General features: G+C 47.2%; 1 protein-coding gene across 2 annotated transcripts; it reads right to left on the minus strand.

Annotated features, from left to right (window-relative positions):
* Window positions 1-6122: 6122 nt before the first annotated feature.
* Window positions 6123-24489, minus strand: LOC116956626 (uncharacterized). Of its 2 annotated transcripts, XM_032978389.2 has the most exons (6): window positions 24303-24489; window positions 22376-22548; window positions 21129-21212; window positions 20488-20625; window positions 18168-18992; window positions 6123-8348 (listed from the first exon to the last, which is right to left on the minus strand). In XM_032978389.2, the coding sequence occupies exons 2-6, from the start codon at window positions 22500-22502 to the stop codon at window positions 7570-7572; spliced, it is 1953 nt and encodes a 650-aa protein (XP_032834280.2). In that variant the 5' UTR covers window positions 22503-22548; window positions 24303-24489; the 3' UTR covers window positions 6123-7569. The 2 variants fall into 2 exon arrangements, with proteins under 2 accessions (XP_032834280.2, XP_032834279.2); XM_032978388.2 differs by lacking the exon at window positions 6123-8348 and having other exon boundaries at window positions 16047-18992; window positions 22376-22475.
* Between the last annotated feature and the right edge of the window lie 1433 nt (window positions 24490-25922).

Consider the following 25922-nt stretch of genomic DNA (forward strand, 5'->3'; position numbering starts at 1 on the left):
TGGCATATTTATTCAATTTGTACGTTTGTGGAGACTTAACAAAAAAATATTGCGGTGTTAACACCATGCACTACATTGTAAACTAAAGGCTCGTCTCGTTTAACGGGTGTTCACTTTTACGAGAATTCGCTATCAGAAGCAAAGTTCATTTTAGACCCATTTTTTTTATTCCCATAATGAGCAAAATGTTCACTTGGCGAGCGGAGACCGATCGATAATGCCGTCCAGCGGCGGTCCGCAGCTATTTTGTTTACCAGCTGTGCCGTTTCATTTACCAGCTGTGTTGTGCAGTGTGCCCCATGTGCTTTGTCCAGTGGAAAACAAAACTTTTGTTTGCATTTCCTTCGCTGCTTATCGCTCCACCCCCCTCCCCCATCCACCATGAATTCCAAGAGGCCAGCAAGTCGACAGAGTAGCAGTGGTGCTCCAAAAGCGAAGAGAAAGGCCATTACACTCGAGATGAAGAAATACATAATAAGGCGATATGAAGGTGGAGAAACAGTCCGCGACATCAGCAAATCTCTGGGCCTGGCCACATCAACTGTTTGTGGTATACACAAGGCCTCCGAGAACATTAAGGCCAGGGCTCAAAGGATGACGCCACTCGTTGCAGCGAAACTCACGAGGAAGCGCAGCCCACTGATGGAAAATATGGAGGAGTCGCTGGGCATGTGGATAAAGCACCAAAATGAGCACCGCATGCCGCTCAGCACGGCGCTCATCCAGGCGAAGGCGCTCCGATTGTTCAACGATTTCAAGAAGAGAGCCGGCGAGAGCGCAGCAAACGAAACATTCGGCGCCAGCACCGGGTGGTATGCGAAATTTAAGGGGCGTTACAACTTGCGCCACCTCAAGATGACCGGCGAGACTGCAGGTGCTGATGTCGAAGCAGCCGAGGCATTCAAGAGTACCCTGAAGGAGATTATTGAGGGGGGTGGCTACTCCCCCGAGCAGGTGTTCAACGTCAACGAGACCGGGCTTTTTTGGAAGAGGATGCCGGCAAGCACGTTCCTATCCAGGGAGGAAAAGACGGCGCCTGGCTTCAAGGCTTCTAAGGATCGGCTCGCCCTGCTCGTGGGTGCCAATGCGGCTGGCGACTGCAAGCTCAAGCCACTGCTGGTGTACCACTCCAAAACGCCAAGGGCTTTGAAGGGCTGCATCAAGGCCGACCTTCCCGTCATTTGGCGCTCCAACAAGAAGGGTTGGATCACCGCGAGCGTGTTTCTCGACTGGCTGAAGAATCACTTCTGCCCGGCCATCGAAAAATACTGCAAAAAAAAGAACCTGGATCACAAGGCACTGTTACTGCTGAATAATGCCCCCGGTCATCCACCCACACTCTCTGAACTTTCGGAACATGTCAGGGTGGAATTCCTTCCAAAAAACACCACACCGTTGATACAACCCATGGACCAAGGTGTCATTCGCACCTTTAATGTGTACTACATGCGTCGAACGATGGAGCAGATCGTCGCAAACACGGATAAGGACGTGCAAACAATACGAGAGTTCTGGCGCTCTTACAACATCATGGACGCCATTGACAACATCAATGAGGCGTGGAATGAAGTGGCGCAGACAACATTGAATGCATGCTGGGGAAAACTGTGGAAGGAATGCAAGCATGACCTAACCGGTCTTCAGGATCCAGTTAATGATATCCATAGGATCGTCGAACTTGCCAGGAATGCTGGATTTCACGAAGTGGAGCAGGCTGATGTGGTGGAAGTGTTGGAGTCTCATGGTGAAGAACTAACAAATGAGGAATTTATTCAACTGAGGAAAGGATTAGTTTCAGTCGAGGAGGATGATGGCGCTGAAGCTACCAAGACACCCACCCCAACGTTTACCCTGCGAAACTTGGCCGAAGCTAACAGAAGAATTGAAGAAGGACTTGCCATCTATGCCCGGAACGATCCGAACCAAGAACGCAGCAGTGAAGTGAATCGTGTGATACGCAAGGCGATGTCATGCTACACCGAGCTGTATCTTGAGAAACAGAGGCAAGCGTCAGAGTCGAAGATCAATAGGTTTTTCACCACTTCGACCTCCGTAAGATCAACTCTAACTGTAACCTCTCTAATACCATCCCCTAGTGGCATGCCATTGTCCAAACGACAAGATTCGTCAGAAGAATCTTCGGAAGAAGAGGCTGACGATCCTGCCTCTCCTGCCACCCACTAACATCCTTCTCATCAACCCATCTCATCTCATAGCACTATTATTCTGCTGTACAAATTGCTAATTCTTTGTTCAGGGCCTTGGTTAAGGCGCTATGTAAATTAAAACAAGATAGGAACATCTACCCTTAAAATAAAAAAATCCAGGTCCCTTGCGAGCGCTGTGGTTCTTAATGCATTGTGTTATGCTGATGTTTTACTACCTTGTTATGACGATTAAGTGTATTTCTCGCGTAAAAAAAACATTTTTGGAGGCCAGAACATACATCTCAGCTTTTAACGCGGGAGGAGTCGATGGGAACATGACGGTCGTTTAAACCAAGATTTCTGTTACCAATTTTCATGGAACGTATCTCCCGCTCGTCAATCGAGACATGGCTTGCGTTGAATTGTAATGAGTGTGGTGTTTATGCTGTTAAAAAACACAATGGTATCCTTACAGGTGAGCTGCTAAACAACAACCCACACACAATGTAAACCTCGTGGGAAAATGGAGAAAACGATGTGTGATTTTTTTGTTTGGTTTCGCGTTATCATTCTGGACAGTAACTGTTTCCAAGTTTCCATTCATGAATATGCCATGGTGATGACGTTGTAACGTGTGTAAACTTCGGTCATTTAAATGTTTGTAGCAGAAAGGTTATTTTGGTTTAAAAATACGTTTTTGTATTAAAACCTCTGGTCACCCTATAGCACCACTAGAATGGATATATCATACTATGTTGTTGTTTAGTCTTTATATCTAGAAAAGCTTGGTCCCTCAACTAATTAAATACGGTTCTGCTTTAACGTGAGATATTGGCGACGTGGCTTGCCCAGAAAGCTCCTATATGCCTGTCACTTGTTTGCAACCCACCTTAAATTTTGATGAACATCACTCATTGGTTCATCACTTAATTTATTTCCAACTTGACTGTCCATAGATTCATTTGTTGACGTGCGTGCAAGTCTTAGCTTCTTTAGAATGCAGTCGGATTGTTTTTCAGATGTGAAGTTTATCGCAATGCTCCCACATAAGTTACATTGGCTCCCAGTCTCAGCCCTCGCTGATCTCAAGATTAGTATTATTGATTCGGGTTCTGTAAACATCATTACAAGATATATGTCACCTATTTTCTAATATCCAGGAGCAAACTGTTGAAAGCTGCTGAATCTGTCGAAGGGCATGTCACAGACTTGACGGCTCTATTCGGAACTGGCAGAGCGGTGAGACAATGCTTGACGTTAGAGAACAATCTGCAGAAGAGAGCATCATGGAACCACTGAGATCCCTTCACTTTTATCACACTAGGGGCAGCATTTTCCCAGCTACCTTGCCAATAGACCAATATGTTGTGTCACGTGACAGTGAAAAACCATCACGAGTTGAAAACAGAACATTTTTCAGGCTAAGGGCAAAAACGAATTTGGCATGATGCATTTTCACACAATCATCATTCACCAGACGGAAACCATCGTCAACTCACTACACTTGAGAGCATGGCTCAATCACAGGTAGCTGTAAGGATTCAAATCCAAAATGAAAGCAGTGCTCTGATGCTTTAAGCCACATGGCTATCTCGAACTGCAATATTTTTTATGACTGAGTTATTTTATACATTAAGATTTTGATATACGGTTATTCATGTTGGTATTTTTTTCTCTCGTCTTATTCGACTGACTCATCTTTTGTTTAAATATAATGCATTTTTTGTTATAAATCAGTCTTGCTGGATGAGCGCATCTCTACATCCGTGAATGTGACATGTTGGATGTTTTGAATTGATCATTGAAAATAAAGACGACGGTTCCTGTGACTATGCGGAACAAAAAAACAGCTGATCACAACATTTCAGGGTTTTTTTATTTCATGACTGACCTCATGGGAGGAGAGGGGAGTTCCAGGCATGCGTAGCAGTGGAAGATACGGAGGGGGACACATCATGGAGAGCTGGCTGGCCTCTCTTCTTGAGCCCGGACCTCGTTTTACTGGAGCCAGAACCAGTCCACTGGACCTGTATTCCAGACGTCCAGGCGGTACTGGTCCATCTCCCGACAGAGGAATGGCAGCCTCTCCTCCGCAGCGAGAGTTCAAACATTGCACGTGGCCAGGTTCAGTCTTGCTCCGCCAAATGGGATTTGTGCAGAAGGCACCATAAACGCCTTTCCCCTGGGGCCTCCAGGACGAGCTTACTTTGGTGTTTCCACCATGGGGGCCGTCCATAATTGACGTCACGCGATTTTGTCCGATTTTTTTATCCCTCCCCCCTCGTCACACGGCGTCACAAAGTCAGACCCCCCTCAAATATGACGTCACAAAGCTCTTCCCCCCCCCATACCATATTTCCACTTTGAAAATAAAACATGCTTCAAATCACTTTAAACGAGTAATTATAGTGTGTATTTAATGTGGCACTGTACTCTGATGTTGTAGGAGAAAACACGTATTTAAAAGGCGTTGGAAAGCTGAAATTTAGCATAAAATTCACTTGAAAATATTCAACGTCTAACTAAAACTGCAGATGTTCAGACTTACATTGAAATTCTCTTATAATTATAAAATATTAAAAGTAATTATAACGATAAAACTTTGTAGTAGAATGAAGCAAAATGGAGAGTACAATTATAACAATCACATTCATTCCACAGAATGAAAAGCTCTGGTAGAATCATCAAAATCAAAATGTTTAATAACAATCATTCAAAAAAATGCAAAATTATGCTTCTCCATTCTCCCATGGAGAAGCAAAATGCTCCTTCATGGAATAAATAAAAGGTGACCTTAGTCAATTTAAATAATCAAACAGTAAAAATTGAAAATTAATCCAAATTAGTGTTATAACAATTCTATTGTTTATATTTATTTAAAGTTGTGCATTTTGATGTGACGTCACACTTCTCAAACCCCCCCCCCGTCACACATCGTCACAAATGTCTGATCCCCCCCACGGTGTGTGACGCCATTTATGGACGGCTCCATGGTGCTTGGTAGAAGTGCCAGGTGGAGGTGTTACCAGCCCTTCGCACACACGAACTACATACCCCCACTCGCCACTACGGCCCAGACACAGCCTATACCACCAAATATCAAGGTCTACACACACCCACAGCCTGTATTACACGGACACAGCCTGCACCGCAATATATGTAATACAGTAACCCCACACACTACGCTCTACACGCCACTGTACACACAACAGTATATTATACACTACACCACATGGCAACCGCCGTGGTAATGTCACCACGGAGCCTGTGCCATGCTAGGTGCACTTTGAGGCCACGTGAATTATCGAAGGCCCGCTGGCAGGTCACGGGAACAGACCTAAGTGCCATGAGCTGACTGAGATGGCCGACAGATTCACCCACCGTGCTCAACAACGAGCAGAGCTTGGGAGCACCGTTCCTCTTGCCCGCTGTTGTTGCTGGAGGGCGACTGCCTCTAACTCCCCAGCAGCGTCCTTCACGAACCTCCTCCACAGAGGCCGATCTTAAACAGTGCTGGTAAGTCATCAGCAAGTCTAATCAGCTCCACATCCTTCTGTAGCACATCAGTTCATCTCCATTCTCTAGCTCGTGCTGTGCCTGTTTACCCCCATCTATCCAGCCAAACAGAAGCTGCTTGGGCCAACACACACTACGATAAGACTCCACACGCGTGAGGGTGAGCACACAAACACATTCCCATCAGGACGCTGGGAGTCATTACATCTCGTGGAGTATCGCTCCACCGAACAAAATAGTTCCGAGGTTCGGTTAGCAGATACGAGCGATGTTCACAAATCGGACAGTTAAAAAAAATCCATATCGGTTCGATATAAAGTGCGGACGTTTGTATGTCGGTATTTGAAAGTTTATAAACGATTTCCAAGGCCAAAATGATACTATGAGTTATGCGATGAGCATCTTAACAGGTGCACCGCGTGAAGGTTACCATCCCCCACCCAGTGACGGAAATATATATTTTTTACGAGGTATTGTATTTATTTGAAATTCTGCAATTCACAAAACAGGTCTTGAGTACACAAATGCTAAGTTACGTTGGCAGATGTAGATATCGTGTGATTTTTAGATTTTAAAATAATGCACCAATTCAAATACATACATACAAATCGGACCATTCAAATAACAGATGGACAGTAGTTAAAAATGTGACCATTCCATCAGTTGGTGTGTGTCAACGCTGCAGTTTGTGGTCTAAAAGATAATGCGTCCGCACATTCAACTCATTAGAGCTGGTGGTCCCGGATAAAGCCGAGAGCTTTGTTCTTTCAATGTGGAGATCAAATAACAACATTGCTGGGCATGACGGAAATTGTCCCTTCCTGATTGTCACTTATATGTATTTTTCCAGCTTCCACACATTTGCCTTTTGTGGTGTTTTTTTCTCATCATTTACAGAGTGATGGATTTCAGTGACTGCTATCTGCTGCACCAATTTGAGAGTCTACCAGTGGCTGTGATTAGTCAGTGTTGTACTCCGGTGCGGAGGGACCTGGACATCGTTTCAAGCCCATTTGGTATCGGGCTGCTAGTCGTCCTCCCTTCCACACTGCAATGCCAAAGACACCCTTCTTGGCATCCGATAGGTGGGGGCTTCGATTCTGGCAGAAACGTCACCATTAGCATCTGTGACTGGACCGGTCTCCTGAGCGATGGAGAGCTCAGTTGGAGAGGGGGACGGCTGTTGTGTCACTTTGCTTGGTCACGTTTCCCCCCCCCCGACGCGCAAACTCCTGCAGCAAATTGCCCTCTCACTTCAGTTGGCGGTCGACGCTCGGAGCGGACCGCGACCCTCAAAGGAACGGCGTCGCCCCCCGCGATTCGAGGATCAAACAAATCACTCCAGACGCTGGCGTATGGCGGCCAAGAGCAGTTCGTGCGAATGCTGTCGCAAGATGTCGCACGTTGCACAACGGATCCTTCGCTGACTACGCGGGGTGAATGAATGAATGGATCTCTGCTGCCCACCACGTGTCCCAACAGCCCAACAGAGACCTGCATGCGCACTGTGGTCACCCATCAAAGCACTAACAAGGCTCAAACTCGCTTAGTTTCTAACATCTGGTGATTGGGCAGATGCGAGGTGCCAGGCGATTTGGTCATATGCAGCTATCAATTAAGAACAAACATCCATTGACCAGATACGTACGCATTCATGTTGAACTTCTTTCCCACCGTACGTAGCTAACCGTGCTCGTCGGAGATATAGTACATTAGCCGTAAAACTATTTCAGGTATTGAATTGATTCTTAAGATTCTGATCCATGCATTTATAAACTATTTTTAACTATTTAAATGCGTGGGTTTTTGTTTTTATACAAGTGACCATATAGCTTCATACCACTATGGTGTCCACAGGAAACATTTAAATTGCAACGTGCGATTTTATTTCCTACCAACACTCCTTTCAAGATGTTAGTGTCTCACTTGCATGCGTTCCAGAATGCTTATTTAAGTAAGTGCGCGTCGTAAAACCCTTGCCGCACCTTTGGCACATATGCGGCCTCTCGCCCGTGTGCGTTATAGAATGTTTCTTTAAAGTAGAGCGCTGCGAGAACCCCTTACCGCACTCGTTGCACAGGTGTGGCTTCTCGCCCGTGTGCGTCCTGGAGTGCATCTCTAAATTGTAGCGCTGCGTGAACCTCTTGCCGCACTCCTCGCACATGTACGGCCTCTCGCCTGTGTGCGTCCTCGAGTGTTTCTCCAATGTGGAGCGCTTTGAAAACCTCTCCCCGCACTCCTTGCAGATGTGCGGCTTCTCCCCACTGTGCAGTCTATAGTGGGCCTCTAAGTTGTAACGCTTCGAGAACTTCTTCCCGCACTCCTCGCACACAAACGGCTTCTCGCCCGTGTGCGTTCGAGAATGCTTATTTAAATCACCGTGAGCCGTAAACCCCTTCCCGCACTCCGGGCACACGTGCGGCCTCTCGCCGGTGTGCGTCCTGCAGTGTATCTCCAAATTGGAGTGACGTGTGAATCGTTTCCCGCACTCGCCGCACGCGTGCGGCTTCTCGCCCGTGTGCGTCCGGGAGTGAGTGTCCAGGTTGGAGCGCTGCGTGAACCCCTTGCCGCACTCCTCGCACACGTGCGGCCTTTCGCCCGTGTGCGTCCTACAGTGTATCTCTAAATTGGACCGCTTGGAGAACGTCTTCGCGCACTCCATGCACTTGTGTGGCTTCTCGCCCGCCACCTTCGGCACTCTATGCCCTCCCATTGTATCCGCTGGTACAGAAATCTTCTTAAGCCTTACCCTCAGGCACAGCTTCTTTACAGTACATTCCTTCCGATTCACGGACGGTGCAGAGCCTTTAGGCTTCCTCCCACACCGCATGCAGCCTGACGTGGTCTGCTGGCCGGTGCTTTTCTCTCTATCCAGCCGTGCTCCGAATCGTCCACCAAAGTCCTCGTTGCACTCTTCGCAAAGCAGTCCCTTTGCACGTCCTTCATTGCCCGTGGTTTTCCAAAATGGAAAGAAAGAGAAAAAACACATAGGCTCAATGTATATGAAAAATAAGTCATTTGTGGCATGGTTTCAGCATTGTTAAATCAACATCATCCACATACTTTGTCCCATACAGTAGGGCAGGGCTCTTCAACTTTATTTATCCGATCGGCCGCAAAATAAAACTTGGATATTACTGGCATTCCAGGTGAGATCAGGTGTCACCTGATGTCTTCATGCCATAGCATCACGTGTACAGGAGGTATTATGACATCACATAGGGTGTGACATCATAACGCCTCAGCATTATCAGTGCGAGATCGAACTTCCGCTTTTTAACAGGGTTCAGTTCAGCTTAATGCCTTGCCCAAGGTATGCAAACCCTAGGGGTTCTATTTGACCGCAGCCTAAATATGCGAGCGCAGGTGGCGGCTGTGGTCAAGTCTGCTTTCTTTCATCTCCGCAAACTCCACGGTTTGCGCCCTTTCCCGTCAGATCGTGACCTTGAGTCGTTGCCTCGTGCATTCGTATCGACTCGCCTTGATTACGGTAATGCCCTTCATATGGGCCTCCCGCGTGTCTTGTTGACGCGGCTTCAATTAGGGCAAAATGCAGCGGCCTGAATGCATTCACATTCAGTATAAGTTAGCCATTCTGGTCTAAAAAGCTCTGCATGGTCTTGGACCAATGTAACTACAGCCCCGGCTGATCTGTCATACGTCTGGGGTTTTTAAACTATGCTCTTCAGAGCAGGACCTGCTACTACTCTCCCAGTCTAGGCTCTTGCGCTCAATGCTGGGGGGGTCAGGCCTTCTCAAGTGTTGGCCCAAGAATCTGGAATGCCTTGCTGGTGGTGATCCGGCACGCTACGAGCCTCAGTGTTTTTTATGAGGGAGTGCAAGACTCACTTTTCTCATGGCTTTCACTTGACCATTATTTTATTGTCTTTGCTAAAAAAAAATTAGTGTACAATGTTTTGATTCCCCCTTGAGTGGAGGTGATATTAGATTTAAATTTTAAATAAATTTGGTTGACCGTCTTACAGAAGGAGAAGTTGAGATCAAAGGGAACTCACTTTCACCAATGTCTTCCTCCTCCTCTGATAACTCGACGTTGACAACGTTCCGGTCACGAGCGTCGTCCACAAGTCCACGGGAGGCGCCCATCTGCTCTGGCTTCTCGCCGCCTCGCTCTCGCTCGGGTTTAACAATCCTCAAATCCTGAGCTGCAGTTTAGAGAGAGAAAAGAAGCACAATCGTTTACTATGTGGTTGTCTCGCAGCTATAAGAACAGGGCACACAAGGAGTTCAGCCTCCAAGCTTTTACACAATGTAGTCTAGGGTGTTAAATTCAGTGGGGCTTTGCCTGGTAGGATGGGGATGGTTTAATATTGTATTTGTATGAAGTTTAGGTGATTTGTTTACTTTTCTTGTACTTTGCACTCATGTCGTGTTTTTGCACTGTTTGTTGTAACGTTCTTACCCCGTGCCCCCTACTGGATATCTGTAAACAAAAGAGCTTGAAAGCTCATTGGATTCCTCCAGTATAAATAAATATTCAGATGCTGAACTAATCAGCAGTTATTTATTTACAGCAGTGGATTTGAACTGCCACATTGGTAAAGACCAATGCTCTCTTGGTGGGAGAGTTGAATAATATCGATCGCTTGTTTTTGGTTGTCTTTTATTACTAACCTGGATGTATATTTTGTGGGCCTTACCTGGTATGTTAAAAAATTATAATAAAGATCCAGGATAGCAATACAAAAAACCAACCTAAACAAGCCATCCACTCTGACTATGAAGTGTTCGGCAATTAACTGAGGGGGCTAAACACGGAATAAGGTCCTGAGAACCAGAACCTTAAGTCTTTGTTGAACTGGGCTGCCCCTAGACTGCCAACCATTGGTTCCCAGTCATTGAGTGCCACGGTGGCTAGGAGACGTTAACTTCCTCGCCTGGTGTGCAAAAGGTCGTGGGTTCGATGCCGACCCTGACGATGCCTGCTGCTGTAGATTTGGAGTTTTCGTGTCTCTCTCTCTCATCATCATCACGGTGGCGAGATGTTAACTACCTCGCTTGGTATGCAGGAGGTCGTGGGTTCGATCCCGACCCTGACATCTGCTGCTGTATATTTGAAGTTTTCGCGTCTCTCTCTCTCTCACTCCCCATGGTCGCGTGGATTTTTCCCCTCCACATGTAGAATCAACATTCACGCATTTCCGATTTTTTTACTGCTACTATAACTGAACCTTATGGCGGTATCCCGGGGTACCATCGTACCCCGGGCTCTCGCATAATGTCCATGATGCAGTAATTTTTAGTCTTTTGATGGTCGGCGATGCGTCAATCGACTCATCTCGACGAGCTGTGCACGATGCACTATTCAAAGTTGATTAGCATTTCAACATCGCGGAGTAGCACTGATTTCGGATTGCTATCCCAGTTGCAGAGTTAAGTACACCCCTGAAAAAAAAAGTGTCCCAGAAATAAAATATTTAATTGCCTCGGCCATTTTTTTATTATTTGGTACCCCGGGGTACCGCAATAAGGTTCCAATGTCCACATGATGACGACGATGATGAAAAACCCCACTTCGTTGAGCTATCATTCGTGATGGCCAATGTCGCTTCTGAAAAAAAAAAGCGACAAAGCAGCCCCCCAGTGGGGCGCCTTGGCACTTGGTACAATAAAAAAAATACGAATACGTTTTTAAATAGTTCGTGGAAAGCAGGCGTCAGAGAGTTACGGAGGGGACGCTGCCAACCGACTCCCCGATCGGTCTCACCGGCATCCTCGCGTTTCACCGCCGCCACGTCCGGACAGGCCGCGTGGCTCGCGTTGTCCTCATTCTCTTGTTTGATGGACGTCATCTCAATCCGAGAAGCCATCCTGCTGTGGAGAAAAACACAAAAAAACAAGGAATATGCAGACACCCAAGTGGATGCTTAACGCATAACGCCGAGGTAAAAGATCCCCGTGCGTATCCTAAATAGCCTGGGGCAAATCGTTGTTTGCGAGCTCATATTATTAGCCTATTAAAGCCGGCGTGGATAGTACCGAACCTGGCCAACTTTTTATCGACTAGCCGTCTGTGAAACCTTACTGGACGTCTGTGGGAAAAAGAGCTTTATAGCTCATCGGATTCCTCCACTATAAATACAGATTCTGATTCCGATCTCAGAACAAGCTAGGTGAATATGAATAAGCTAGGTGTCATTTAGCAGAGAATTAAGAGGCAATGTGAATGTGGATTCACCTCTTGTGTAACAGCAGTGAGCACGGTGCAAGAGAGTGAATCGCAGTGTGAATGTGAATTCGCCTCTTGACAACTGAACAGGGTGCGAGAGGGACACAGAGAGAGTGAATGGCGGTGTGAGTGTGAATTCGCCTCTCGTGATAGCAGTGAACACTGTGTGAGAGACACAGAGAGTGAATGGCAGTGTGAGTGTGAATTCACCTCGTGATAGCAGTGAACACGGTACGAGAGAGACACAGAGTGAATGGCGGTGTGAGTGTGAATTCACCACTCGTGACAACAGTGGACACGGTGCGAGATACACAGAGAGAGTGAGTGACGGTGTGAGTGTGAATTCACCACTCGTGACATCAGTGAACACGGTACGAGACACAGAGAGAGTGAATGGCGGTGTGAGTGTGAATTCACCACTCGTGACAGCAGTGAACACGGTGCGAGAGAGACACAGAGAGTGAATGGCGGTGTGAGTGTGAATTCACCCCTCGTGACAACAGTGAACACGGTGCGAGACACAGACAGAGTGAATGGCGGTGTGAGTGTGAATTCACCCCTCGTGACAACAGTGAACACGGTGCGAGAGAGACACAGAGAGTGAATGGCGGTGTGAGTGTGAATTCACCCCTCGTGACAACAGTGAACACGGTGCGAGAGACACAGACAGAGTGAATGGCGGTGTGAGTGTGAATTCACCTCGCGTCTTGAGTGAATTTCACCACCAACCTGCGGGTCTCTCCAACGCAGCAGCAGCAGCGACCACGCAGCAAAGCGACGAGATGCGGGACAAGACGGAGAGATGCGGAACAAGACGCTGAAGTAGCGGCGGCGGTGGCTGCCAATCTCTTAAATCCCATCGAAACGGGGGAGGGGTCGGAGAGAGACAAGATGCAGCCACAACACCCAGCAAGTTTTGTGTTCCTCGTCCAGGTTTTAGCGAATCTAATTGCGTATTTATACAGAGGGAGAGCGCCTTTACTTCCGAGGCGTTCGATGACATAGCTTGCAAAACGGTGACACGGAGTAATATAATTATCTAGGTGGTCGGGGCGTGCTAGGAGTATTGAAGAATGAGTAAGGGGCCGTCCATAAATGACGTCACGCACCTAGGGGGTTGGGGGGGGTCAGACATTTGTGACGATGTGTGACGAGGAGGGGGAGGTTTGAGAAATGTGACGTCACATCAAAATGTGCCACTTAAATTAAATATTGACAACAAGTTCTACTTAATTAAATTGACTTTTTAATCAATGTTTTCTCCTACAACATCAGAGTGCAGCGCCGCATTAAATACGCACTACAATGACAATAGTTTAAAGTTATTTGAAGCATGTTTTATTTTTTTGGGGGGGGGGGGCAGAGATTTGTGACGTCATATTTGAAGGGGGGGGGGTCTGACGTTTTGTGACGCCGTGTGACTAGGGGGGGGGGGGTAAAAAATCGTCCAAAATCGCGTGACGTCATTTATGGACGGCCTTAACGGCGATCGAAGGTATTTGCTAAACTATTTTTAAACTGTGAAACTAAAGTATTTTCCTCCATAGCAATGAAGCTCTTTTTCAGGAACGACCTATCACAAATTACAGCTCAACGAAGTGGCCGATATATCTGTAGTGGAGTTAGGAAGGTGTGCTGGGGAAACTGCGCGATTGTATTGATCACACGGACAGTGTGGGGTTATTTGGGGGTTAGCCTATGGAAGGCGTAAACAGCGTGGGTCGCCTTAGGCCAGGCACCACGTGCAGAAGCTGAAAGGTGACGTCATCGGTTGGGCCAATTAAGGTAGACGAGAAGCAACGGCGGTGATTGGCTGGGACTGTTGCCGGGGCCGGAGAGGCGCCGGGATGTCTGAGACGAGGCAGGTGGTGGATGACGCGTTGTGTGCGGAGGCACGCACGCGGGCCAATTAATTAGCAATAATGTGAAGGGGGATACATTGGGAGGAGACAGAGAGTTTGGGAGTCGGAACTGAAGAGAATTGGGAGTGGGAGCTGAGGAGAGTTGGGGTCCGGAGTTGGAAGCCAGGACTGTGTGTAGAGTTAGCGGAGCTGAAGAAGACGGAACAGTTAGCAGTGGAGTGAGCGTAGAGTTAGCGGAGCTGAAGAAGACGAAGCAGTTAGCAGTGGACTGTGTGTAGAGTTAGCGGAGCTGAAGAAGACGGAACAGTTAGCAGTGGAGTGAGCGTAGAGTTAGCGGAGCTGAAGAAGACGGAACAGTTAGCAGTGGAGTGAGCGTAGAGTTAGCGGAGCTGAAGAAGATGAAGCAGTTAGCAGTGGAGTGAGCGTAGAGTTAGCGGAGCTGAAGAAGACGAAGCAGTTAGCAGTGGACTGTGTGTAGAGTTAGCGGAGCTGAAGACGAGGTGTGCAGAGACAGAGAAGTGATATTGGGTTTCGCTGTGTGCGACGACGCTGTATAGCTGAGCATAGCCAGCAGTGGAGAGAGGGTAGAAATAGAGTTGACGTGTGTGTGCGGAGCAAAGCGACGTGATACTGGGAACCAAGGTGGTGAGCGAGACGGGCGAAGCACGGCGAGCAAGCCGTGGTGTCCAGGATACGGTGGAGTGTGGAGAACGTGTTAAAAGATGAAAATAAAGAAGTGGTTGAAGAAAGACAAAAGTTGTTCGTGTAAGGTTCAACCACTACATATCATTGTGGGCATTTATAGTAGCCGACAAATACTCGAAACGTGCGATGCCGTCAAAATTTGGAGGGGAAAAACCGGAGGACTAAAAAAAATCCACGCGATCACGGAAATAACATGCCAACTCAAAATATACAACAGGCGTCAGGGTTGGGATCGAACCCACGACGACCTGTACACCAGGCGAGGTAGTTAACATTTCCTAGCCACCGTGATGATGAGACGCAGACTGCAAATATACAGCAGTAGGCAGTGTCAGGGTCTGGATCGAACCCACGACCTCCCGTATACCAGACGAGGTAGTTAACATCTCCTAGCCACCGCGGCACCCACTTAAGGATCAAAGAGAGGGTAAGGAAGGGAAGGAGTGGAGGGGCGATGGGAGGGAAGAGAATGAAGGGGATTGGTAGCTGACAGCGATTACAGGAGAGGGAGCAAACGACGGGAGAGGGGGCCGTGGAGATAAGAGGGAACACGTTGGCAGGAGTAATAAGGAAAAAAGCTATGGATGAAGGAGGGCGCTGCGTGTGGAGAAAAGGTTGGGACCCTTACCTGTCTCCGGGTGTTGGGGAGGAAAGAGCTGTGGATGGAGGGAGCTGTGAAGGGGAGAGAGCTGTGATGTAGGAAGGATTGGGACCCTTACCTGTCTCCGGCTGTTGGTGAGGAGAGAGCTGTGGAGAGAGAGCTGTGGATGAAGGAGGGAGCTGGGTGTGATGGAAAAAGGGCTGGGACCCTTACCTGCTCTGGTTGTTGGTTAAGAGAATGCTCACTACACCTTCATACAAAGACCTAAATAACGGTGCCTATGCCTTGCATCTGTTTCACAATCTTCTGTGTTCCCCTCTCTTGTCTCTTAATGTAATTCCAAACATCCATTGTTTGGAATTACGTGAAGATATATTTTGTTCTTCGTCTGTGTCCATGCTTCTCAACCACATTGCCATAGCACTCATGGAAACAATGCACCTGCTTTGTAAAGTAAATGCATGCAATGAACATGGGCCAACCAAAAGATATGCTTTTGCCATTGAAAATTGGTGGCAAGAGCCTAACAGAAACCAGTTTAAATACCTCGAGTTCGTCTTGAGCAGTGACGGTGGAGTGGAAACACATGTAAGAAATCTGATTAAAAATGGCGAGTGTGAGTTAAGTGGCTGGTGCGAGTCGAGAGAAGAGACTGGAATTCTGTGACAAGCGAATGTCTGTGGTATAGAAAAGCAAGAATCCACAAGTGTAGCTGACCAGTCACGATGTATGGGATCTGATTTGTTTTTCTTTGGAATGTAGGATGTCTGATACTTCGGGTGATGTCATCTTTTTTGGTTTCCATCCCTCATGCCTGGGCCGATTTGCAATGGTGATGTGGAAGTGGCCTCTTGTTTGCGTGCGCGATCTATGGGCCAGCCTGTCTTATCGTGAGGTAAGGCATGTAGGTGTTTGAGCTGTTACACTGGTTAAATAATATTCTGGGTGGTATGAAGTGTTGCTCTGGATGGCTCATTGGCTGGACACTAAAACAATTATATGCATACATATTTTTTATGATCAAATTTATCTTTTTGTAAATGTTTTATTTAATACATCGATTTTTCATAATCCAATTGTGGTCTTGGGGTTAAGCCACGTGTCGAGGATATCTTCTCTCAAGCTTTTCCTATGCACAGCTCTCAGGCATCTTAACTAATTGAAGTGAGGTATCTCACTGGGTCTCCACCAGATTACATGCTGTCGTGTTTTCTGATTGGTTGTTTTCCTTGAGCATGTCCAAGAATTCACTTCAACTCCGGAATATCCCCGCAGTCGAACTTGGCAAAGGTTTGAGAGAGGATACGCTCAACACCTGGGCTAAACTGGAAGACCAGACTTGGATTTGTTTCCCATTAATTTGCCACGTCTTATAAATACATGGGTAAAATATTAAATAACTAAAAGTATTCATAATTTAATCCAAATGGAAAAAATATCTTACAGATTTCTGCTCAGCAGTGTTCAAAAATGCCTAATTCAACTACAACTTTTCCACAAGTGTATTGATAGCGATGCAGGCTGAAAAAAAATGCACATTGGACCCCAGCATCCCAGCAACGATCATCCTACCTCGAACTTCCCGTTCATTTAGTAATCTTCTCCCACCTATCCAAACGTCTCTCCCTCAATACCATTTAAAATAACTCCAGAAGTATTTAATGTGGAATCACACACGATAATTCTAGATTTGAAGCTTTCGTGACTGCAAGGATTCATACTGTTTTTTTCAGTAAAGTCACGTAGGTAAAAAAAATGAAAACTAAATTAAATCACGACGTTTCGGGCGCAACACAAGCGTCCTTCAGGTGGGGACAATGTAGCGAAAGCACAAACGCTTAAGTGTGTCTCAGAGATGGCTGTGACGAGGGATTATATAGTCGCGGGGCATGGATAGGGGCATGGAGAGAGCCATGGTGAGTGTGGGGGCGGGGTGTGGGCTGGGAGGTAAAGTTGGGAAGCCGAGGGTGCGCTGGAGTTCAGTTTAAACTCCATACGTTGTTAGCCTGCGCATTGCGAATGTACCCACCCGGCAGCATAACAAAATGAGGCTTAATCCTAGCTTGCTTATCTACTTCCACCATCTACACAAAGCCCCAGTTTCGGCCCAAGTCGTTCCCTCCCAGCGCACCCTCAGCTTCCCAACTTTACCTCCCAGCCGACACCCCGCCCCCAAACTCACGATGGTCCGCCCCTTTCTCCATGCCCCGCGATTATATAATCCCTCGTCACAGCCATCTCTGAGACACACTTAAGCGTTTGTGCTTTCGCGACGTTGTCCACACCTGAAGGACGCTTGTGTTGCGCCCGAAACGTCGTGATTTAATTTAGTTTTCATTTACTTTATTTATTTTTTACACACACGATAAGCTCAACCCCCTAATCCAATCGATACCAATTGCATTACAGAGACTGACCTGCATTGTCAATGACCAATTTCTCTCTCAGGCCATGGATTCGAGTTTTTTCCCCCCTCACTAATGCTTTAAACACCATCAACTAGCCTCTCCTATGTTCCCTGAGGAAACTGTAACCAGTTGTTGCTCCGCTAGTCCATATAAACATAGCCCAGATCACCAATTTTCAGGTTGATCATATCCATGACAGTGTGCAATATCTCTGCTTTATTGACCTAGTCAAGACCCATGATACCATCAGCCATTGGCCAGGGCTCCTACATTATTGCATTTTTTTGACCAATTGGTTTGAGCTCTCCATGGCCGTACCAGAGGAATATTGCATCTGGTAAGGATTCAATGGCAGGCTGATCGATGCCTGGGTGCGGTCAAGAGATGACTCTGATTGGTCAACCATGTTATGTAATACTTATGACCTGGTAATTGGTGCTCACTCCTAATAAGTTGGAGACTACTGCTGAACCTGCAGCATTACAGCTTATTCAACATTATATATGCCGCGAGATTCCAACCATGATCGACTCTACCACAAGAGCAAAACACATTCATACGTGAATGAAATTGTGATCCCAATTTCATTCAAACATTTAGAGAAGGTGCATTGCTGCATATCGAATACATTTAGTTGAGAGTACACGGTGAGACAATAGCAACCGGATTTCCCTAAATTAATGTTCACCATAACTTTGAATCGAGACAAAACCGTGATTCGGGGCTCTCACTCGGAAATGTGCATCAGGGAATGTTTCCTTAACGAGGAGATTCGTGAAAACCCCCTCCCGCACTCCTGGCATGCGTGTGGCTTCTCGCCGGCGTGCGTTGCGGAGTGCAAGACTAACTGGGAGCGTTGTGCGAAGCCCTTGCCACACTCGCTGCACACGTGCGGCCACTCGGCAGTGTGCGTGATACAATGCACCTTTAAGTGCTCTCGCCGTGTAAATCCCTTCCCGCACTCGTCGCACACGTACGGCTTCTCGCCGGTGTGCGTCCTCGTGTGCTTCTCCAAGTTGGACCGATGCGCAAACCCCTGGCCGCACTCCTTGCACACGTGCGGCTTCTCGCCGGTGTGCGTCGCAGAGTGCAGGTTTAACTGAGAACGTTGCGCGAAGGCCTTCCCGCACTCATCGCACACGTACGGCTTCTCGCCGGTGTGTGTCCTCGTGTGTTTCTCCAAGTTGGAACGGTGCGCGAACCCCTTCCCGCACTCCTTGCACACGTGCGGCTTCTCGCCGGTGTGCGTCGCCGAGTGGAGGTTTAATTGAGAACGTTGCGCGAAGGCCTTCCCACACTCGCTGCACACGTACGGCTTCTCGCCGGTGTGCGTCCTCGTGTGCTTCTCTAAGTTGGAACGATGCGCAAACCCCTTCCCGCACTCCTTGCACACATGCTTCCTCCCATCGGTAGTCACTGTCGTGCAAAGTGCGGCGGCGCCTTCAAGTGTCTTCCCACACCGCGTGCAGGCTTGAGGGGTCTTGCTGCTGGCGCGTTTTGCTTTGAAGCGTCTGCCTTCCCCACACTCCTCGCACAAGGGTTCCCACTTGTTCGCTTCATCTGCTGCACAGTTTAAAAACGCAAATGCATAGTCGCATTAATTGACACGAGAAGAACAGACAATTAATGGCAGATATAGCAGGAACAGTAAAATACTGGATCAAGTACTGACCGGTAACGTCAACCAAAATACTGAAAGTATATATTTACGTATGTTTAACTTCTTTTGCACCCATATGTGGCCAACCATGCTAATCGGAGGTGCAGGGTAAGGACAAAAAACTAAACACAAACAAGCAGTTCTAAAGAAATGAGTTTTCAATCTAGACGATGATTTAAAAGTGCATTGCTCCAGTGACTTCCTAATATCGGAAGGAAGAGCGTTCCAGACGGCCACAGAAACACATCTGAATGCACGCGATGCAGTGACCGTCTTTGTCTTGTTGACTATGGAGCGTGCGTTGACTAATCCAAAGCTGAGGAGCCATGGTCCAGGGTTTTGGCTCAATACCCAACATCAGCAGCAGTGCGGCGGTGAGGGCGTTCTTCCGCGATCATGTGGATGCTAGGGACGGAAGAAGAATTGACCCAGATCTGTAGCACAACCACGTGCGAGGAATTGCAACAAGTGATGCACATGGCCAGGGTAGGGGTCAGCATTTCCACAGCAGATCATAGCACAATGGGGTGCGAAATTCGAGTAGTTTGAACTGATGAGTCGTCGACCAGCACCCCCTTCTTCAGCACATTGGATGCTGGGCCGAGTCTGTATCTGTGAAGTTTGGGGGAGATAGAATTGGGTTTGTCGATCCAAGTTTCCGTATGACCCCCCCCCCCATTCTCCAGAGAAGAGGGAGAGGCATTGCTTGACCAGATCACACGGTTTGCTCATCCAGAGTACCGCGAGAACCGGGCTCAGCCGCAAACAGCCAGGCAACAGCAGCAGAAGTCGCAGCGTCGCCATCGCAAGGTGTTGTTGCTATTCTTGTTGCAGTTGCTATTGTTGCTCCTGTAGTTGCTGTTGCTATTGTTGCTGCTGTTGTGTACACCTTTTATCAACGACAGGTAAGGCCCACTGAGGTTGGTGGTACTTCCCTGGGCGGTGTATTAAGACACGGGGAGTTTAGGACACACACCGGTGTATTCAAATACCCATGACCACCCGTGTTGTGTGGAGCTGTGTCTGGGGCATAACTGGGCATGGCAATAACCCCGGCCCACTGGATAAAGGCACCCCATGATCCCGTTATCTGACATGATGTGGTACGTCATACCGATTTGGAAAAACCATGGAATGTCAAACAGGTCAATGCCCGATTCACAAATGCAAAGGAAGCATCATCACAGTGTTCTGCTACCCCCTTGATGCAATTATCTGGCTCGTTAACCACCTCAATGTAAATAGCTGTTGCTCTACGTTAGTATCAGCCGTACGAAGGGTGAAATTCATGAGGTCGTTTATTCACCTCTTGCTATAGATTCCAGTCGAAGAACATCTGGAATATGACTGCAAGGAAACCATGACATAATCTCTGCGATGCAATCAAAGGCAACTCACCTTCCTCCCCAGTGTCCTCCTCCGACAACTCCACCTCAATGAAGTTCTGGTCTGGAGTGTAAAAATATCCACGGGAATCCCCCATCGCCTCTGGCGGCCCACCGGCTCCTTCATCTTTAACGATCTTCAGATCGAGAGCTGTAATCAATGAAAATAAAACGCGCATCGTGGTGTGATGGAACATGAGATTGAATGCATAAAACACAAGGCACTCAAAACTGGTCAGCCAGAGACGTTTCTTCTTAAAACTCTTATTATCATTTATGTTTTATAATGCGCCGCATGGAGTTCGCTCCTCGCTGTCCAAGGGAGAGAACGACTCTAGAGGCGTGAGGAGGAACTACGGTAAAGTGGGCAGCTAGCCACGTGGCTGACAAACGCTCCCCCTCTATCAATGGATCCTTCTTACTCATATTTTTTTTACCGCACTGATGCTCCGATTAGCACGGTTGAATACGTACGTTGCGAAAAAAAATCAACGTATATACATAAAGACAACATTAACCGTCTGTATGTAGAATTTATTTCGCACCGTACGTAATCAACTGTGTTAATCTTAAAGGCTTCGGGGGCTACGCGGGTGTCTTTGGCACAATCTTCTCATTGCTTCGCTCCTCCTGCCGATGAGACAGGACTCTTACCGTCCTCCTCCACTTCAGTTTTCACCACAATCCTCCATTTCTTATCACCCAGCCTCCAGTCATTTTCTTGCTTCACGACTGCCCCTGCACACGCATGGTGCAATTGACACTCCAAACTGTTAAAATGCAATGCAATTTTCTCAAGATGCTGCACACAAGAATGGGGAATGGGCACCATCATAAGATTTGAATCACACCACATGTTCGGCCACGTAAAGTTGAACAGTTGCAAAATGATTTTTGTTTAAACGATTAAACATCCAATACCTACAAGCTGCTCTCTCGCTAGTTTAGCAGTTCCACTGCTGAATTACATTTTTTCCGCTTGAGGACGAACGCTTGTGTTGCGATCGAAACGTCATGATTTATTTTATTTCATACCTAAGTGACTTTACCGAAAGAACTAAAGAGTATGGATTCTTGCAGTCATGAAAGCTTCAAATCAAGATTGAATACCTACAAGTCGGAATCTGTTTCAATTCAAATCTGCTCCATTACAATCAGCGCATCTCCATTCTGCCATATCTGTCCTCATTTAAACTGACTCTGTTTTTAAAATTACCAAAGTTTAAAAAGTGTGAATGTAATTTTACAATGTAATTGCTATTTATTTTTGTAATCTATAACTGTGGAATGCTTTGATGCTTTCTGCCAGTTAAGTCGCCCTTTAAAAAAATAGCTTCTTAGCTCTACGGGCTTTACTCGGTGGAAAATCAACTTCTGACTTCTCATATTGATAAGTCATTGGACAGGAGGTTAAGTCACCTACGATCATTGCAGTGACAGAGCCAAAGGGTGAGCAGGTGGATTGGGGTGGGTTCGCGAGGAGACTAACACTATTGCTTGGAAATACCGAGCGAATCGCCACTGCTCAATTCTTGCGTTTAAGCCACCCGCAACTAAACCGGCCTCTCAGGTAAAAACTGAGTTGAATTTAGACTTAAAACTTTCGTGACTGCAGGAATTCATATTTTTGTTTCTTTTGGTAAAGTCACGTAAATAGAAGAACCAAGAATCCTGAGTTAAATGTCCCGAGACCAAATCAACAATGTACGTTGTCTTTTGCGATCAACTAAAATGTCGCCGCTTGCACGCGGGGCTTGGGGATCACAGTCCTGGCGACAATGTGGAATGTTTCAGATGAAGCAAGCCGGGGATTTAAGTGTGCTTTGCTGCAGTGTCAATCAGTGCTGCAATTGAGTTATCCGAGTAACGTGAAGGCAGCTGATGATTTCATGCCGACTCACCGACGTCTTCATGCTTCACCGTTGTGCCGGGACACATTGCCGGGCTTGGCTCCTCTTCACTCTCTTGTTTGATGAAGGGCAATTTAAAGTTCGAAGCCATCTGAAGGAGCAGAAGGAAATGCAGCATGGCTGTGCCGCTTCATCCACGATTTACTGCCGTTCCCGGCTGGAATCTAGGATATGTAACGAATATTTAATCATCCTCAAGTGGCAGAATCCATTATCTGTGGCATCCCAAAAAAATGGGCTCACGAATATTTTGCACACAAATAACACCCCAGCAACCCATAACATTGCAGATATGAGATCCATTGTAGATGTCATTATTTTAAAAGCAATTCTTACGTTTAACTCTTACAATGTTCTATACATACTGTACACAAATAGACTTTATATAATCCCGTGGTCCGATCAGCCCAATAGTGGTAGCAAACATATATATTACCAGATACGGCCCACTGAGCTATCTAGCCGTTTTGCAGAAGCAACCTGGCTATCACAAATGGTGAAGTGGCTTATCATCATGTGGCAGCAGCCAAATTAACCTTATGGTGGGACCCTGGGGCCCGAATAAACGGAAGTCAAAATCGTAATTAATTGATTTATCTTTAGCGATTCCGTCCCACCGTGCACACAAATGCCACGACCCACCTGGCGCGGATCATTCTGTTGTCATGTCATGTCCAAGCGCAGAAGCGAGGACGAATGCACAGAAGAAACAAAACTTTGAAACTTTTATTAGCGTCGCAACGCAGTTTATGCAAGAGACGGGGGCTTATGGGACCCATAAGGTTCAAATACTCTAAACGCATTTTTATAATTCTGGAGGGAAAAACAGGAGGACCCGGAGAAAAATCCAAGCAATCACGAGGAGAGAGACACAGACTCCAAATATACAGCGGCAGGCGTAAGGATTGGGCTCAAACCCACGACTTCCTGCATACCAAGCGAGGTAGTTAACATCTCCTAGCCACCATGATGATGATGAGAAAGAGAGACACAGGCTCCAAATATACAGCAGCAGGCATCGTCTGGGTTGGGATTGAACCCACGACCTCCTCCATAGCAGGCGAGGTAGCCAACATCTTCTAGCCACTGTGACGATGATGAGAAAGAGAGACGCAGGCTCCAAATATACAGCGGCAGGCGTAAGGATTGGGCTCGAACCCACGACTTCCTGCATACCAAGCGAAGGTAGGTAACATCTCCTAGCCACCGTGATGATGATGAGAAAGAGACGCAGGCTCCAAATATACAGCAGCAGGGAGTGTCAGGGTTGGGACCGAACCCACGACCTCCTCCATACCCGGCGAGGTAGTTAACATCTCCTAGCCACCGTGATGATGATGAGAAAGAGAGACGCAGGCTCCAAATATACAGCAGCAGGGAGTGTCAGGGTTGGGACCGAACCCACGACCTCCTCCATACCCGGCGAGGTAGTTAACATCTCCTAGCCACCGTGATGATGATGAGAAAGAGAGACGCAGGCTCCAAATATACAGCAGCAGGGAGTGTCATGGTTGGGATCGAACCCACGACCTCCTGCATACCATGCGAGGTAGTTAACATCTCCTAGCCACCGTGACGATGACGATGAGAAAGAGAGACGCAGGGTCCAAATATACAGCAGCAGGGAGTATCAGGGTTGGGACCGAACCCACGACCTCCTGCATACCAGGCGAGGTAGTTAACATCTCCTAGCCACCGCGGCGCCCGAACGAGGAGTTGCGAGAGCGAGGGTGGCTGCGTGACCGCTCCTGAATGTAGCTGCCGCACCAGCTGCTGCTGCTTCTGCTCACGAAGGCAGCTGTCAAGCGCCGCCCTGTCAGGCGACTGCTGGGTGACGCCCCATCACCACACCTCAGTGGCTACTCGCTGGCGTGCGGGTTGAACGACACTCGATTTCTCCCTCTCTCTCTCTCCTTACCGCGTCTCTTTTGCGTCCTAGGTTTCTCTCTCTTCTCTTCCTCTCCGTGTCTCCTCCTTGCGTCTCGGCGTCTCTGTCTCGCTGACGTTTCCCTCCTGTCCCAGCGGCGTCCGCGCGCGGTCCGTCTGTCCACCTCCCCCTCGATTACCCCTCCTCTGCCGTTGACCACCCAGCAAGCGACAAGATGGAGCGACAAGACGATACTCGCCACCACCCCACTCGTTACTCACCCCCTCCCCTCCCCCCCCCATTACTCACCCTTCCCGTTCCCCACCCTCCCCCATTACTCAAGGGCCGTCCATAAATGACGTCACGCACCGGGGGGGGGAGGGAGGATATCAGACATTTGTGACGATGTGTGATGTGTGACGAGGGGGGGGGAGGTTTGAGAAATTTGACGTCACATCAAACTTTAAATAAATATAGACAACACGTTCTACTTAATTAAATATACTTTTTAATAAATGTTTTCTCCTACACCATCAGAGTGCAGCGCTACATTAAATACGCACTACAATGACAATAGTTTAAAGCGATTTGAAGCATGTTTTATTTTGGGGGGGGGTGGGGGCAGAGCTTTGTGACGTCATAATTGAGGGTGGTCTGACTTTTTGTGACGCCATGTGACGAAGGGGGGGGGTCAAAAATCGACCAAAATCGCGTGACGTCATTTATGGACGGCCCCTCGCCCCTCTCGTTCCCCCCCCCACCCCCATTACTCACCCCTCCCGTTCCCTCTTCCCATTACCCCCTCCCATTCTCACCCAGCAAGCGACAAGATGCAGCAACGTCACGGTTATTCCCATCCACTGGAAGTTCTCTCTGCTCCCCCACACCTCGATTTGTTCAAATCGCGCCTCAAGACCTAACTTTTTATTAAAGGATTTAAAAACATGCATATTTCATAATTTATTTTGAAGTTGACTTTGATTGGTTGCGAGCCTGCGTGTGCTTTGCTTTTGTAAAGCGCTTTGTTATTTCCGAGTGAAAGGAGCTTTAGAAGTGTCAAATTACGTATATTATCATCGCCCATGATCAATCCCCTGCTGGATGAAGGCCTCTCCAAACCCTCGCTATCAGTCCAGTTCATTTTGAAGTACCCCGTGAGCCAAGAAGCTCGTAAATCGAGTTACATCAACAAACAATGCCGCTTCTCCAACAAACGCAACAAGTCACAAGTAAAATAAATCAATAATAATAAACAATAACAGATAATAGAAATAGTTCACAATGCCCACATCACGACTCCATCAAATGTAAACATTAAAAACTCTCCGGCAGACCGTAACAACCTGTAAATGCCCACATGCTAAGCCATTTCGTTGAGCTATACTTTGCGATAGCCAGGTCACTTCTGAAAATCAGCTACATAGCTCAGTGGGCCTTTAGCTGATGAAATAAAAATAGTTCATGAAATATTTGAATAGGTTATTAATTAAAATATTTAAAAAAATTGTCAAAAACAAATGTTTCAATGCAAACACTTGTAATTGCACTCAAAAGCAGAAAGTGCATTATTTTTACCCCAGAAATTAATAAATTTGATGTGCTCAATAAAAGTGGGTGGCTTGCATAAATTTTAAAACATATCGAAAGAAAACCACCGACTATTCAGCACGT

The sequence above is a fragment of the Petromyzon marinus genome, chromosome 66, assembly GCF_048934315.1.
Source record: "Petromyzon marinus isolate PM22_M1 ecotype Great Lakes invasive population chromosome 66, UKy_Petmar_22M1.pri1.0, whole genome shotgun sequence".
Taxonomy (NCBI): Eukaryota; Metazoa; Chordata; class Hyperoartia; order Petromyzontiformes; family Petromyzontidae; genus Petromyzon; species Petromyzon marinus.

Bases quoted from the DNA above. Each gene is read 5' to 3' on its own strand.
- LOC116956626 (XM_032978389.2), bottom strand. From the start codon at position 22,502: ATGCTGCATTTCCTTCTGCTCCTTCAGATGGCTTCGAACTTTAAATTG. The intron at 20,626-21,128 runs GTAAGAGTCCTG...CATTGATTACAG, and splicing joins AACTGAAGTGGAGGAGGACG to CTCTCGATCTGAAGATCGTT. The intron at 8,349-18,167 runs TTTCCGAGTGAG...TGCCGAAGGTGG, and splicing joins GAAACATTCCCTGATGCACA to CGGGCGAGAAGCCACACAAG.